The sequence below is a fragment of the Geotrypetes seraphini genome, chromosome 12, assembly GCF_902459505.1.
Source record: "Geotrypetes seraphini chromosome 12, aGeoSer1.1, whole genome shotgun sequence".
Lineage (NCBI taxonomy): Eukaryota > Metazoa > Chordata > Amphibia > Gymnophiona > Dermophiidae > Geotrypetes > Geotrypetes seraphini.
In genome coordinates this window covers 59,974,210-59,990,093 of record NC_047095.1, presented here as the reverse complement: position 1 = coordinate 59,990,093, position 15,884 = coordinate 59,974,210, and the positions used below count along the sequence as shown (strand labels likewise).

At 38.7% G+C, this 15,884-nt stretch overlaps 1 protein-coding gene across 3 annotated transcripts in view; it reads right to left on the bottom strand.

Annotated features, from left to right (window-relative positions):
- EPS15 (epidermal growth factor receptor pathway substrate 15) overlaps positions 1–15,884 on the bottom strand; it is a 312,116-nt gene that overhangs the window by 220,330 nt on the left and 75,902 nt on the right. For all 3 annotated transcript variants that reach the window (XM_033915879.1, XM_033915877.1, XM_033915878.1), the window contains exon 6: positions 7,243–7,308. In XM_033915879.1, the coding sequence (XP_033771770.1) occupies positions 7,243–7,308 (66 nt within the window). The remainder of the gene's footprint in view (positions 1–7,242; positions 7,309–15,884) is intronic.

Here is a 15,884-nt window from a genome sequence, read left to right as displayed (position 1 = left end):
ATTTCAGGATTTTTTGTGGGTATTTTCTTTAAAAAAATCTCTTACATATAATTGCAATTAATCGTAACGCACAGCACGATTAATCATGCTTAAAATTTTTAATATTCCTGCAGCCTTAGGTTTAAGGTTCAAACAATTTTTATTGATGCAAACAACAACAAATACAATGCCAAGACACCCCAAAGGTGCTCAGTACAAACAAAGATGCATCATATATAATTTGACAACAAGCATGGGCAAAAGAAGAGGAACATCAACCAAACTCCTCCCACCAGCCTACTCTACTTAGGGCGAGGGAGAATGAGGATAGCGGAAAGGTACTCCGAGGCCCTGGACTCTTATGAGCCCCAAAGATGCCGCACCACCCCCTCCCCCCACCGAAACCCTTTAATCCTGTCCGTGTCTAAGTGCCAGAACCTTCCCATACCCCTCACCCCCTCCCCAATCCTCCCTCCAATGGTACTCTCCACCCTGCCCCACCAGTATTCGCCAGTACTCTCCCAGCCCGACTATCGGAGCGCCCAGATTAGGACACCCATCTTAAGACCACACTGCAGCCCTTTGGATGCAAGGCTTGCAGATATGGCTCCCAGATAGTCAAGAACAACATCTTTCGCTTCCTAGCCCCTCCTGCTTCGCGCGCCTCCCAGATGGCCAACTGATGCAACTGGTTCTGCCAATGCCAGAACACCGGAGGGTCAGGGACCATCCATCATTGAAGAATACATTTCCTGGCCAGTAAACTTATCTTCCTACACAGAGCCCGATGCCCCCTGAGCAAATGGCCAAAAGCTTCTGGCAAATCCAAAACAAAAACAAAGTGGGCCGGGCTACTGCGCAGGGCTCTCCCAATTAACCCTGACATGTAAGAGATTATACGCCTCCAGAAGCACTGGATAATGGGGCAGGTCCAGAAGACATGTCCCAAAGTGTGTGTCCCCATCCCACATTTATGACACAGTGGTGTAGGGAGACCCCCATTGTAATACAACTGGGTACAAGTGTAATAGGCGCGTAATGTCACCCTATAATGCGTTTCCCTCAACCAAGCACACGGGGTTATCCCAGGCATCGCCCTCAAGGTACGGGCTACATTCCAATGTCCCAAATTAATTTGCAATTCCCTCTCCCATTTACCCCGGATGCTCTGGTAATCCTTGGCTGGTTGTAACTCTTGCAAACTAGCATGAATGCTAGACACCAAGAGGGATACCCCCCCTCTCCCGCAGCCTGGCCCCCAAATGCAAGCGCAATTGTGCTCTGTCGAGGGATCCCACATAGTGCTCCACTTAATGACACGCAAACTGCGCACCCCAGGTCTCCCCCACCTTGGCTAGCAAATCTGCCCGGGTCAAGAGCTCCCCCATCGTCCCCCAAAATATGTTCTAAACAAGAAACTCCTTTCGCTCCCCAGGACAGGTACTCTCTGGATTCCCAACCCAGAGGGAAGGCCGGGTTACCCCGCAAGGGCAAGAGATCAGTAACCGTCAGATCCCCACCCAGGGCTTGCATAAGCCAACGCCAGGCCGCTTGCAATGCACTAAATATTATACTGGATCGGACAGAAGGGGGAAGTGCCCTCCGAGGACTATGTAGTAGCGCAAACACGTCATAAGGAGCAAAAAACTCACGTTCCATCAAAAGAGGGGTGTAATTGCTGGTCATATTCACCCAATCTCCCAAATGGTGAAGTAAACACGCATAATTATAGACCCTCACATCTGGTAATCCTAACCACCCCCCCCCCCCCACGCCAATTCCCCAGCAACTGAGACTCCTGCAATTTTGGTTTCTTGGCTGCCCAACAGAAGCAAGTAATTCCTTTATAAAGAATGCATAAGTCTTTCTTCAGCAAGTGTAACGGCAGAGTCTGTAATACATACAGCCATTTGGGAAAGATGAACATCCTAACCATGCAAATGCACACCATCAGAGAAAGGGGCAATGCCCTCCAGGAATCCAGCATAAGCTCCGTCTGTTGCTGAAGCTTATCCACATTAAGACGATGCAGCCTTAGGTTTAACCAGTAAGGCTTCCTTTTTCTTCCTTCTCTTGAAAGCCTTCAACGCCCCAAAACCGCCACATTTGCATTTCTTGGGCTGCTTCTATAGTATTTTGCTGCCTTTAGACTTGAGGCAAAAAAGAAATTACTTGATTTTAAGAGAAAATATGAAAAGTAGGTGTCAGTTTAACTCTTTCCTCAGAACAGCCTATAGGTAGTGTTCTGATCCTTGCAAAACAAAGTGAAACTTGGACATCATGTTGCTCAGATGACACTAAACAACATACTTCCAGTATCACTAGTCAGAAATTTACCCTGTGCCCCGATTGGTCCTTCAGATTGTCCATAAAAAACTACCCTGCCCAGTACAGCCTTTTACACTCCCTCAAGTGCCTCCACCCCAATATTGCGGTCACACGCCTTCACATTCCCTACCCTAACCCAATGTAGTCTATTCTGAGTCTACCCATGCCACTCTCTACCTCCACCCTGATACACAGTCTCCTCTCCTCCTTCAGCCCTTTTTCCCTTCAAAACCAGATTGTTGAAGACAAGACCGATACATCAGTCTTGTATACATAGAGAAATTTGAGGCATCAATGATGCATGATTTTTCTTTTTTATACTTTATGTTGTGTCGTACTGGAGCAATTATAACAAACTGAACTGGAGAATTGTTTTCTAAATTATTACAGCGTAGACAGTGGTGGGTTGGATGCAGAGCACTGGTGGAGAGAGCTAGAGAAGAGTGTGAAGGTAGTTTTGCCAAGAAGGCAGGGGCTCATTGCAACAACATTATCGGGTGTGTTGGGGGAGACAGAGTGAATTCTTTACTTCAGTCTTTACAAAGAAGATATGAGACCTTTTCGAGGCTGCTTTTAACTCCTAACCCCCACTCACTTATAAAGTAACCATGTCTGATAAACTCCCAAACCCCCTACTTGTCCTGCTTTGTCTGTTGATTAGATTGCAAGCTCTTCCAAGCAGAGATTGTCTCTTGAATGTTTTAATATATAACTCTACGTATGTCTAGCATCACTATGTATTGTGACAAGAGCAGAAGTGAATTGTTTTCTGTAGAATTGGAATTACAGTATAGGGATTAAGTGTGAAAATAGAATGGTCAGCATTTTTTAAATATTCTGATTGGCTCTCCTTTTTGGAATATGGGTGAAGCTTGGTGGCATACTGAAGATTTTAAATGCTGACTTCTCTTAGTCCTGCACCATTTTTATGAAGATTGAGGCCGAGGAACAGTTAATTCCCCTGATACAGCAGAGGCAAAACAAGGATTCCCTGTGAGGTCTGAATTTTAAACCGCAGACGAAGTGAATTTTTCATGCTTGAAATGAGACCAGTAAAAAAAATAAGACAGTTGGTGAAATGAAACAGTACTATATTGGGATTCATTTTATGATCACCCTCAGCAGTTTCTGAATTGTTCCTAAGATAGCAGTTGCACTTACTTTTTAAAGGAAAAGCTGTATTGCTTTTGTTTTTTCAGTATTTCAGAGTGAAGGTTTTTTGGCCAGTGATGGTTGGAGTTGTCGGTGGCACTATTATGGTGCCAATTTGAGCGACATCAACTGAGGTCTTTTTTTCTCCACTTTTATTTAGTGTTTTATAGCAAATGGCTTTCTTGTAATAGTGCTCTTCTGTCCTTGTGAAAAAAAAGGATGAATTAAAAAACGCCAACCCCTCCCACAGCCACAAGTTTAAATCTTCCTCTCTCACTCACAGCAGTTCTAGTATAAATAATTAGATTTGCTGAAATAGTCACACTTTCATCTTTACCTTGAAAAACATGTAACTTATTTTCTGTCTCAAATCTAAAGGCAGCAGATTCTACAGTTCCAGCCCATGAGGTACAAATGCTGCTGTTATGAGACCTAAGTCAGGGACCCAAGAAACCATTCCCCTCCTGTTCTTATAACAGTCTAAATTCCACTCCCCTGAGTTTCCAAAATTCACTATGTGCCCGAGTAATACTTATCCACATCTTCCTCTGCAGTCAGACAAAAAAGAATTGCATCCAATGCAGGATCTCTTTAAAACCCAACGGGAAGTACTAAAGACAGAAGACTTTCAAGAAGAATGAACAAGAATTAAGCATCCCTACAGGCTACAAGTATTTAGAAATCTTGTATTTTTTATTTTAAGGTACACACACACGCAGTATCCATCAGATTGCCAGCAATGAGATGTGGAGTGGCCTAGTAGTAAAGCTGCTGCTTCAGCCCCCTGAAGTCATGGGATTGAATCCCAGCACTGCTCCTTGTGACCCTGGCTAAGTCACTTTATCTTCCATTGCCCCTGCATATATATGCAAACTGCTTTGAATGTGTAACCACAAAAAAGCGGTATACAAGTCCTATTTCCTTTCCCCTTATTATACAAAACAAAGAATATAATTTATGCACATACATGAAGAAAAAAATATTTTTACAGATCATTTGATGTTACAATAAAGTACTAATGTTGCATTATCAAAAGTACTGAAAATTCTTGTGGTGTGAAATTTGTAATAATTTCAAGTGGAAATGTATATTATGAAGTGATTTATTGTACACTTGTTTGAAAATTTATAATGAATAAAGAAATTAAAAAAAAAAAAAAAGTACTGAAAAATCAACAGAATCAAAAGGTCTTCAAAGCAGGAAATTTCAACAAGGATACAAAAATCCTTTTCCTCTACAAAAATGGAAGAAAGCAAAGATACGTACCTCTAGCAGGTGTTCTCCAAGGACAGCAGGCAAAAATTCTCACAGTAGGTGACATCATCCACAGTAGGTGACATCATCCACAGAACCCGGTATGAACAACTCCAAGTGCAGTGTCACTTTAAATCTTTAAGCAGTGCACATACTGCACACATGTCAGTCAGTACTATCAGTTCAGTAAGAAAGCTAAGATGCCAACTAGAGGAGATGGGTGTGTTGCGAAAATATACACCTGCTGTCCTCGGAGAATACCTTCTATAGGTAAGTATTTTTGCTTTCTCTGAAAACAAGCAGGCATAATATTTTCACATGTGCCAGGATTATGTCTCTGGAAGAGGTTTAACACTAAACATACAGGAGCCTAGCAAAACCCTATAGCAGTGAGTCTCAAACTTTTTTAGCTCTGGCACACTAAACGGTGCAAATGTTTTTCGCAGCACGTTATAATTAAAATTATGAAATTGCAAAACTAACAAATTTAAAATTGAGAGTTATTTATTTAAAGTCCTTTAAGCTCTGCATGGGTAATTTTAACAACGGTGAAACTAAAGTAGACAGAATAGAATTGTTAATCAGTGCAATGGATGTGCTTGTTTTTGAGTGCAAATTAACTCAAAACGCAGCTCGATAGTTGACAAACAAACATGCATTTCATCACCCACCATCTACAGACATTCTCTTTTTTTCAATTTAATTTCTGCCAAAGCTGAAAATCCACTATATTACTTGCCGTTAGTTTTCAAGGATCAATCACGTCAAAGAATGATGCTTGTCTGGGCGATAGTATCCTTACGCATGCAGTCACTTATAACATTGACAGACTCTTAAGTACGCAACATACTTGTCATCTAGTATATACTTATGAAGTTAATTTTTTTAAAAAATTAAGTAAAATTCTGGAATCTCTCTTGGCACACCACTATGCCGTGGCACACAGTTTGAGACACTGCCCTACAGGGCTGGAGGGAAAGTTGGCTTTAAATAGATAACAGATTCTGCAGAACTGCTTGCCCAAACTGACTGTCTCTTCTGGAGTTGTATTCTAAACAGTAGTAAGAAGTAAACATAAGGACTGAGGACCAAGTAGCCACTTTGCAGATTTCTTCAATAGATAAAGAATGAAAGTGAGCTACCGAGGCAGCCATACCCACACATTGTGGGCTGTTACATGATCTTACAGCATCAGCCTACCCTGAGTATACACAAAGGAGATACAGTCCGCTAGCCAAGTGGAGCATTTTTTTTTTTTTTTGGGGGGGGGGGTTTGTATACAGTAACTCCTAGCCTATTAAGATCAAAGGTGACAAAGAGCTAAGAGGATAACTCTATGCGGTTTAGTACAGCCAAGCTGTGCATTGGGTCCAGAATTTCCTGCCATGCTTGAAGTCAAACCAAAAAGTCTTTCACGCTGAAGTTGTCGGACTTTAAAGTGCCCTGTTTGCATATGCAGAGGGAGGTCACAATAAATGTCCTGATGGTCAGTTAGACACTGAGCACACCAATTAAGGGGGGGGGGTCAACACCTGAAATGGTCCGATTACATCTTGAATCCACTCGGCACCCTCTTTGACATGGAGGGGGAAAAAGTCAATGCTAAATCAAAGGCTTAATGGCCCAGAGAGCTCAAGTGATAAGTATGCCAAAAACCATCCACAATCCCTGGAATGAAAAAAGTCTCAAAATGGTCCAAAGGCCAAAAAAAATTAAAAATGAAGAAAATCTCACCAAATTTGAGGGAATGACTAAAATACCTGAGAAATGAAGAATTATGAAGAAAACTAGAATAAAATCGGAATGCACAAAAAGATTTCCAAGTTTGATGTTCTGAGGAGAAACCAAAAACACAGCTTCTTGGCTCCATGGAAAACTAAAAACAAATGGTCCCATGAGCCACCATCAGGCAGGAAGACACTGACACACTGTATGGGGTACCGCTAAAGATTTAAATTGAGAGTGCACTTGGCAGTGTCTGTACCTGGTTCCATGGACAACATGAACCACATGTGAATATTATATGCCTGCTTGTCCTCAGAGAAATATGGTTATCCATGTATGTTCCACCTTGCCAGAGGTGTCCTTTCACAGACAGAAAAGCAGGTATGTAATCCTCATTTGTTGTTCATGAATGTTATCATTTTTGAGCATTTGAATATCCCATATTTGTATTTTATTATTTCTTCAAATTCATATGCATTTAGCAAATGGAAAATTGCAGGTATTAGCAATATTAAATGCAGAATTTTTAGATTACATGAAGTTGTAAATTAATCTATCCTATAAATACAGGGATTAAATTACAATTTAACTTTGCTGCCCATTTGCAATTTTCCAACTTTATTTTTCCAAATGAACTTGCAGCAGAATCTAAATTAAAAAAAAAATCAGAATGCTCAGAGAAGGGCTTGTAAATCTGAGCAGGTGGTGTGGATGGACCAGAGAGAACATGTTGGCAAAGAAAGACTGTTTATATAACATACAAAAAAGAAATACAAAAATCAACATGTACAATTAGTAACTCACCTTTACAGCCCAGGGGATGTCAGTTCCCACCGATCCACCCACCAGTAGAGGACTACCAGTATCATGCTAGAAGAAGGACGGCTGTATTTAAAATCAGCACACACAATTTTAAAAATATACTGTTATTTCACTATATCTTAAAATTATACTACTATCGAATTCCACAAATCAAATTAAGCACATGCTGGTGTAAAGGACAGACAATAAAAACATTGCTTTCCTGCATGCCATGGTCTCCCTCAGTAAGTTCTAAGAATGAAGGAGGAACCACGTGTCTGATCTATTTTGTTGTCTAAAGAAAAACAACTGTTAGAGATGAGAAATAATGCTTTTTTCCGTTAACAAGCATGCTCCAAGTGTAGAGGGGTGTGAGTTTTAATCCATAAACCAATCCCCTTAAGCATTCTTAGCTCAGAGTCAGACAGAGAAAATTGCTTTATTATTTTATGCCATCAGTAGTTTTAGTTTCCATTTCTGAGCCCAATAATGATCAGGAAATCTTGCAAGGCCTTTATAAGATTGGAACATTATGTAGGATTCCCTTTAACATAGCGTGGAACTGAAATTTATGTATGCAAAATTATATTGCCAGATGTGGGGGAAGCAGTGTGGTTTCACCAGATTCTTCAACCTCAGCTGCTATAATAGAGGTTGCAGAAGATACATATAAACAGTAGAAATTATACCTTTTATTAAAATCTCAAACATGACTCTTATAATAGATTGGGCTACTTTTTCTTGCTTTGCATTCAATGTTATCACTGCCCACCTGTGAGATTCTACCGTCAGTGTGCACTGGAGATTTCTGCCACACAACAGCATGTAAAGATCAAATTTATTTATGTTAGGATGCATGGAAAAATTTTGTGGAAATGGTCCAACAAGCAATTCAGGAATTCCAACAGATTCATAAGACCTTAGATTAAAAAACTAGTGAATATAAATATGATATATTGTACTTAAAGTATTCATGAAGGAAAATCAAGTGTGTGTTTATAAGATTATATGTATTTTTCTGATACACTTGCTGTAATATGAAAAAATGAATAAAGAAATTAAAAAAACAAACAAACAAAAAAACTAGTGCTGCTCTGAAAAACACTGAAGGCAGTCGTGGTGCCATATTATTACTTATGCTAGTTACCAGGAGAAACATAATAGGAATTAGGAGAACCCAGACCCCATTCTCCTACCCACCACTCAAAGGTACCCAACGCAAAAAACTATACGATAGCCTCCTAGCTACTAAAGCAGCGAAACTTGACCCCTCCATATCCAACCTATTGACTACAATAACAGACTTTAAAGCATTCCGAAAAGAAATAAAAACACTACTATTCAAAAAACATATTCGGTTAACCTAACCTAACATGAATCCGTGGGAAACCATCTTCATGTCATTCTTTAAGGAAAGAGGGAAGAATCAGAGTATGAATGGCCACAACCACTGACCCGCAAGCTTTGCTTTGAAGAATGCTGGTGTAGAAGGACTGAGGTTGAGATAGACACTGAAGAATGACAGTCTCTAGTATCCAGAGCAGATATTGTGATGTCATAATGCCTCATTCATTCCACCAGTGCCTAAGAGCCAATCACATCAGTGATGTCACAAAATGGCTTCATTATCCTTGGCTCACATAAGAATCAGTGTATGAATGGCCACAACCACTGACCCGCAACCTTTGCTGTGAAGAATGCTGGTGTAGAAGGACCGAGGTTGAAACAGACACTACAGAATGACAGTCTCTGGTATCCAGAGCAGATATTGTGATGCCATAATGCCTCATTCCACCAGTGCCTAAGAGCCGATCACATCAGTGATGTCACAATGGCTTCAATATCCTTGGCTCACATAAGAATCAGAGTATGAAAGGCCACAACCACTGACCCGCAAGCTTTGCTTTGAAGAATGCTGGTGTAGAAGGACTGAGGCTGAAATAGACACTAAAAAATGACATGGGATTATTTCCCGTGGTTATCCGCGGGGACGGGAACGGTGATGAATTTTGTCACCGTGTCATTCTCTATTTCTGAACACATTTAATACTTATAAAATGCAATAGTGTTAGAACATTTTTATACAGATGGAAGAGCCTTATAGTAGACTTAAAAGAATTAATTAAACATCTTTTGAAGAACAAACAAGGATGCTGTGGATAAGGCAGTGAGAGATTGAGAAGACTCATTGGATATTGTGACTAGTACCAGAGTTGACATCTTAAGCTGATTTCAATTAGGCAGCAAGAGGACAACTACACTTGACCTGTACTGATTGTGGGAAACAAATCTTGCACTGAACCCATCTGCTCATGATCTGTGCTGGTCTATATGAGTGCTGAGTGGGCATTGTGAGGCCTGATTATAAATTAGGGATTAGTCAACATTACTACCCAAGTGTGGTTTCTCCAACAGGACAGATAGCACCGGAGATGACTGTATGCACGTTGGCAATTAAGGAAAATATTTTGAGAGGTACTTGCGCTTTTTCAAAACTTTGAAAGAAAGACTATACCTTTTCTTCACAATTGTGCAAATGTTTATAAAAGACACCTGCAATTTGGGCCTGGAAACTTCTAAGAAGTTTCATGCCAAATGAATGAGGCCTTTCACTGCGGCTCCTTTGCAGCTAGACACCTCAACTAGTAGGGAACTCTCAGCGTATACCTCGGAGCAATTCCACCAGTTTAGACAGCCCTTGGCTTCTTTCTCTTACCGAACAGCTTACCATCAGCAGTTTTTTTTAGCAATACTACCAATGACACAGATTTGATCCATATAACCATCCTGCCCTTCAAAGATCACAGTCTTCTTCTTCTTCTTTCCTTCCCAAGCAGCGTTCAAGAGACAGGAAGCAACCAACTATGCCTCAGCTTCCTGCTATTAAGCCTTCTTCTAGTTTTTAACCATCTACCATTGGAAGGTGGCTAACTCATTTCCTTTCAGAATGACAGGGCATCACATCGGACCAATGGGTCCTCAGCATAGTTGCCCAGGGATATTTCCTCAATTTCCTTCCCAACATCACACCCTCTCAACTTCCACCCCTTTCTACAGTTCCTCATCAACACATTCTGCAGCTTTCAGCAGGTCTCCTTTCTTCTAAGCAGCAATGCCATAGAGGAGGTGCCATAAACTCAGGTTGATGAACAAATGGACTCTGCATATCAACCACTTGGAGCTCCATGCAGTATATTATGCCTTTCCGTCCTTGGATTTACAACAAATTTTGATTCAAATGGGCAATGAAGTAACAATGTTCTATGTCAACAGGCAGGGAAGGTTGGGATCTCTTCCTCTGCAGAAGAGCATATCATCTACACTCTAACACTCTAACACTCTAACATTTGCAAGCCGTCTATATTCCAGGAGAACACAATGTCCTTGCAGACTCTCTCAGCAGAAAACTCGACTCTGCTATCCTACATCAAATATTCCTTTGTTAGGGAACTCCCACAGTGTTCTCTTTCATCCCAGGACAATGCAGTCTGCAGCAAGTTTTGCTCTCTGCATACAAAGACTCGGGCAAAAGCAAGGGACGCTTTCTCCATACATTGGTGGCACAATCTCCTGTATGCCGTTCCACTGTTCCCTCTGATATCCAAGGTCCTTCAGAACGTTGCCACAGACAATGCTCACATCATACTCATTGCTCATCGATGGCCCAGGCAAATCTGGTATCCACCTCCTGGACCTCCTAGATGCGCCCCCAATTCCACTGGGAGACCAATCTTGTCTTCTGTCTCAGCAGCACGGACAGTTATTACACCCCAATTTTCGCAGTCTCAGTTTGACAGCTTGGAAATTGAAAGTTCAAGTCTAATGCATTTACCACTTTCTCAGCAGGTGAAGATGGTCCTTCTAGCAGAAAGGTGCCACTTTACTAGGAAATCCTATCAATCTAAATGGAAATGTTTTTCCATCTGGTCTCAAGCGCACCAGCAAGATCCTCCGAGTTGTCCAACTAAACACATTTTGTCCTATCTCCTGCATTTGTCCGATTATGGTCTTAAATATAACTCGATTCGATTTCATTTGGCAGCTATCTTGGCTTTCCATACTTTTGTGGATGGTAAGCCACTTTCACATCACCCACTCATTTCTTATTTTCTCAGAGGTCTTCATAATCTCAAGCCTCCAATAAGAGATCTGAATTTGGTTTTAGATGTCTTAATGCAGGACCCGTTTGAACCATTAGGGTCGCTTCACTTTCTTTTCTTACTTGGAAAACAGTTTTTCTCATGGCTTTAACTTCAGCCAGAAGAGTTAGTGAGCTTCAAGCACTAGTCACGTATTATCCTTATCTTCAATTTTTTCCTACTAAAGTACAACTACAAACCCATCCAAAATTCCTTTCTAAAGTTGTCATGGACTTTCATTGCAACCAAACTATAACTTTGCCATAGTTTTTTCTTTCTCTGCATTCCTCTCCAGTGGATCAACAGCTTCATACATTGGACTGCAGAAGAGCATTGCTTTTTCACCTCAAGGCAACTTCTTCCATCCATCAGACAAACCAGCTTTTCATTTCCTATAATCCAGCCACCCAAGGGAAAAGATCATCCAAAAGAACTCTCATTTTGGATAGCTCATTATATCAACTTCTGCTATACAAGCGTGCACATTCGGCCACCTGGAACAATTGGAGCTCACAAAGTAAGAGCTACAGCTGCTTCAATAGCAAGTTTAAAATCCATTCCCATTCAGGATATTTGCAAAGCAGCAACTTGGGTCTGTACATACTTTTACAAAGCACTACTGTCTGGATCAGGGCTTAGCACAAGATGTTTGATTTGGTCAATCAGTCTTACGAAACCTTTTTGCATTGTAACTAGTTTCTCCTCCACCCATTTCCTTTTTTCATGCTTGGGACTCACCAAAAAGTGTGCCTACATATCCCCTATCCTCTGCTTGTCTCTGGAGAAAGCAAAGTTGCTTACCTGTAATAAGTGTTCTCCGTAGACAGCAGGGGAATGCAGCTACACTTGCCCACCCTCAATCCCCTCATTTTCAGTCCTTTCATTGCTAGGGACAAAACTGTCATCCAGAGGGGAAGGGCTGTGGAGGTATGGACTCCTGCAAATGCCCAGTAAGCTCAAAGCTTACCTAGCTAGGACAGCACCAGCACACAGGCTCAGTCAGTGGGCTTCACCAACAAGCGTGGTTGCATTCCCCTGTTGTTTACGGAGAACACCTGTTACAGGTAAGCAACTTTGCTTTCTGAGTTCTACTAGATCAGCAGTACCTTCACAGCACCATCACTACACTAGCTGCTATCACCACCCAGTTGTATGCTTATCTCAATCCTGTGCAACAAAAAACATATTAAGATGGAATTCAGTCTGTCATATTTATAAAATGGAGAGAGTGCTTGCTATACAGCAAAGAAATTATCATAATTTTAGAAAGATTTGGGGGCCATTGATTACATATTCTAATGATCAGACACCTTAAACACCTTTTTTTTTTAGGGGCGTGGCTTGGACGCGCATGAGGAAGGTCGGCTAATAAGAGAGCTCCGGAGAAAAAGACCTTGAAAGTCTCATAAAAGTCCAAAATATTTAAAGAATAAGAAAAATTCAGATAAATTACGAAGAAAATATAAGAGAATGGCAACAGGAAAACAAAATAAGAATGACTTTGCACTGTCTGGCAGTAACAAGAGAGCAAAACCGGAACACGATGCAGGGTTAAAAATGGCAGATATAGAAGTTATAAAAGAACTGAAAGAAATAAAAGAAATGCTATCAGTTTTAACTAAAAAAGTTACTGATATATCGGAGGAAGTATCGACACTAAACAAAAAAATGGATCTCCTGGAATTAAAATCTAATAACCTAGAAGAAAGAATGACGATTGTAGAAGAAGAAGCATGTTACAGTCGTTCAGATAGAAAAAAAATAGATTCACTTACTAAAGAGATTGAAGATTATTCCAATCGAGAAAGAAGAAGTAATGTCCATTTGATTGGATTACCAGAAGGAGCAGAAACGGGAAATCCAGCAATCTTTATTGAAAATTTACTTCCAAAACTACTTCCAATAAAAACAAAATATCCCATAGAGGTAGAAAGAGCACATAGAGTGCCTATGAAAAGAAAAGAAAATCAACATGGACCAAGACCCTTTATTTTCAAACTATTGCGCCACCAACAGGTCTTAGAAATACTTCAACTAGCAAAGCAAAATAAAGGGCTTAAATATCAAGATGCTTATATCCATTTTGTTCCTGATTTTGCAAAAAACACAGCGATAAAAAGGAAAAAATTATTGGAATTGAGGCCAAAACTAAGAGAGCTGGGTGCAAAGTTTGGATTAATGTATCCCGCAAACATGAAGGTTACCATCGGAAATAAAACTTTAACATTTGATGATGCAGAAAAACTTGAGAGATTTATTCAAACTCAAGAAGTGCCAATGTCATCCTAATTTTAATTAATATGACTTGAAACTTGTTGATTAGAAATGTTAGAAAATTATATTGAATTATACCACCATATATTAATTATATAGAAAAGTAAAAGATTTTATTTATTTCATTTTAAAGGAGAAGAAAACTGTATTTTAGAATGCAACGATTTTAGAATGTTTTTAATTGGCTTCAAATATATTCTTTTTCAACGACTCTCTTATAATAGAATTAGAATGTAATAGATATTCTAAAATGCAAATGAAATATATAGTTATATATTTGAGAGTTTAACAGGAAATGTAATAGAATATATAACATGGAAAGATAGAAAGTTAATAGATATTTGAATTTTATAGAACAATTACTATATTTAAAAGTCTGTTCTGAAAAATTATATATAGACAGAATAAACTGATGGAAATATGAAATATATTGTGGGGGAAGAGAAAAAAAAATGAGAGGATGGTTCTTGGGTGAAGCTCTTCTTTTCCTGTGGGGGGGCTGCTGTGGAATCGCAAACCGCACACCGGACATATATATAGGTTTTTTTTTAATATATTGAATATTTTTCCTCTTCTCTCTCCTAAAATCTTAAAAGCTTAAAATCCTGGAAAACTTACAATCCCGAAAGTTTATGTGAAAGGAAGACAGAAAAAGGATTATTCTACACAAACCTGAACATAATAGGAATGTATGATATAAAATAAAAAAAGGAAAGGAATACAGAACTTGGATTACAAAAGTAAAAGAAGATCAAAAAACTATTAATCAACTATCCTTAAGAAAAGAAGAAGAAAGAAGACAAGAAAAAGGAAAAAACAACAAAGAAAAGAGAGAGAAGAGAGGGAAAGAGACAAACAATAGAAAATAAAAAAATAAAAAATATGAAATATTTGTTGGTGGGTGATTCCACGGGGGCCACTCCTGAGGAAAGGGGTCTTTACTAATGGAATCATTCTTCATATAACATTATATTTCCATATTAATAAAATTTCAAGGGTAAAGTACAAGATGGGAAGAAGGGGAAAAAATGAAGCGTTTAAATGTTTTAGAATACAGTTAAAGATACAAACTATATTTATGTGTTTTAAAATATTTAATCTAAAATCAACAAGAAAAGAGAGATATAAATATAAAATAAAATTTAAAAAAAAAAAAAAAATATATATATATATATATTGAAGATTTAAAGATAATGAATATAGAATTTCATGATATCCTAAGAAATATATATAAAAATGGTTTAATTCATTAATAATATAATAAATGAATTATTAATTACATCTTAATAATTAATTTAATTTTTAATGACTTAAATGGAATTTGGAAAGTTTTAAGGTCTTTCTGGAGTATGTTATAGCTGAACTTAATATGCGTGAGGCCAAGTATACACGACTTTTGCTAAATAGGGAGGGAGGGAGATGGGAAAAAGGGAAAGAAATTATATTTAAAAAAATCATATAAGTAAGGGGTTAATAATAAAAAAAGGAATAGATGTTAAACATGTGTGGATGTCTGATCAAAATTTTTATCAAAGATTTGCTGTTTGATATTGTTTTAGAACCCTTATTGATAGCTATTAATCAGACAAAGGGGATACAGGGTATTCCCTTGAAAGAATGGGAATACAAATTATCTGCTTATGCGGATGATATTTTATTATATTTGCGCAATCCAGGTTCAACTATACCATGTTTGTTAGAATTGATTGAAAGATTTGGAATGTTTTCAGGATATAAAATCAATTGGAATAAATCTGAAATTCTTTCGCTTAATGTGCATTGCATAAAATCTGTTTGATTCATTTCCTTTTGTATGGAAAGAGGATGGATTAAAATATTTAGGAATTTGGATTAAAAATTCAATAGAAGATACAGTAAAAGAAAATGAAAAACTTTTATTAAAAAAGGTTTCGGAATTATATGAACAATGGAACCCATTACATATATCTTGGTGGGGAAGAGTTCAAACCATAAAAATGATGATATTGCCTGTGGTTTGCTATCAAATGTGTATGATTCCGGTATTTTTTCAGAACTCTTTTTATAAAAAATTGAATGCAATAATTATTAAGTTTGTTTGGCTTGGCAAAACACCTAGAATTGCTTTGGTATCTTTACAGAAATCAATTAAGGAGGGTGGGGTAAATTTCCCAAATTTCTATAGGTATCATCAGGCCTATATTTTACGTCAAGGTATGTATTGGGTCCTCCCAAATCTCATTGAATACACTC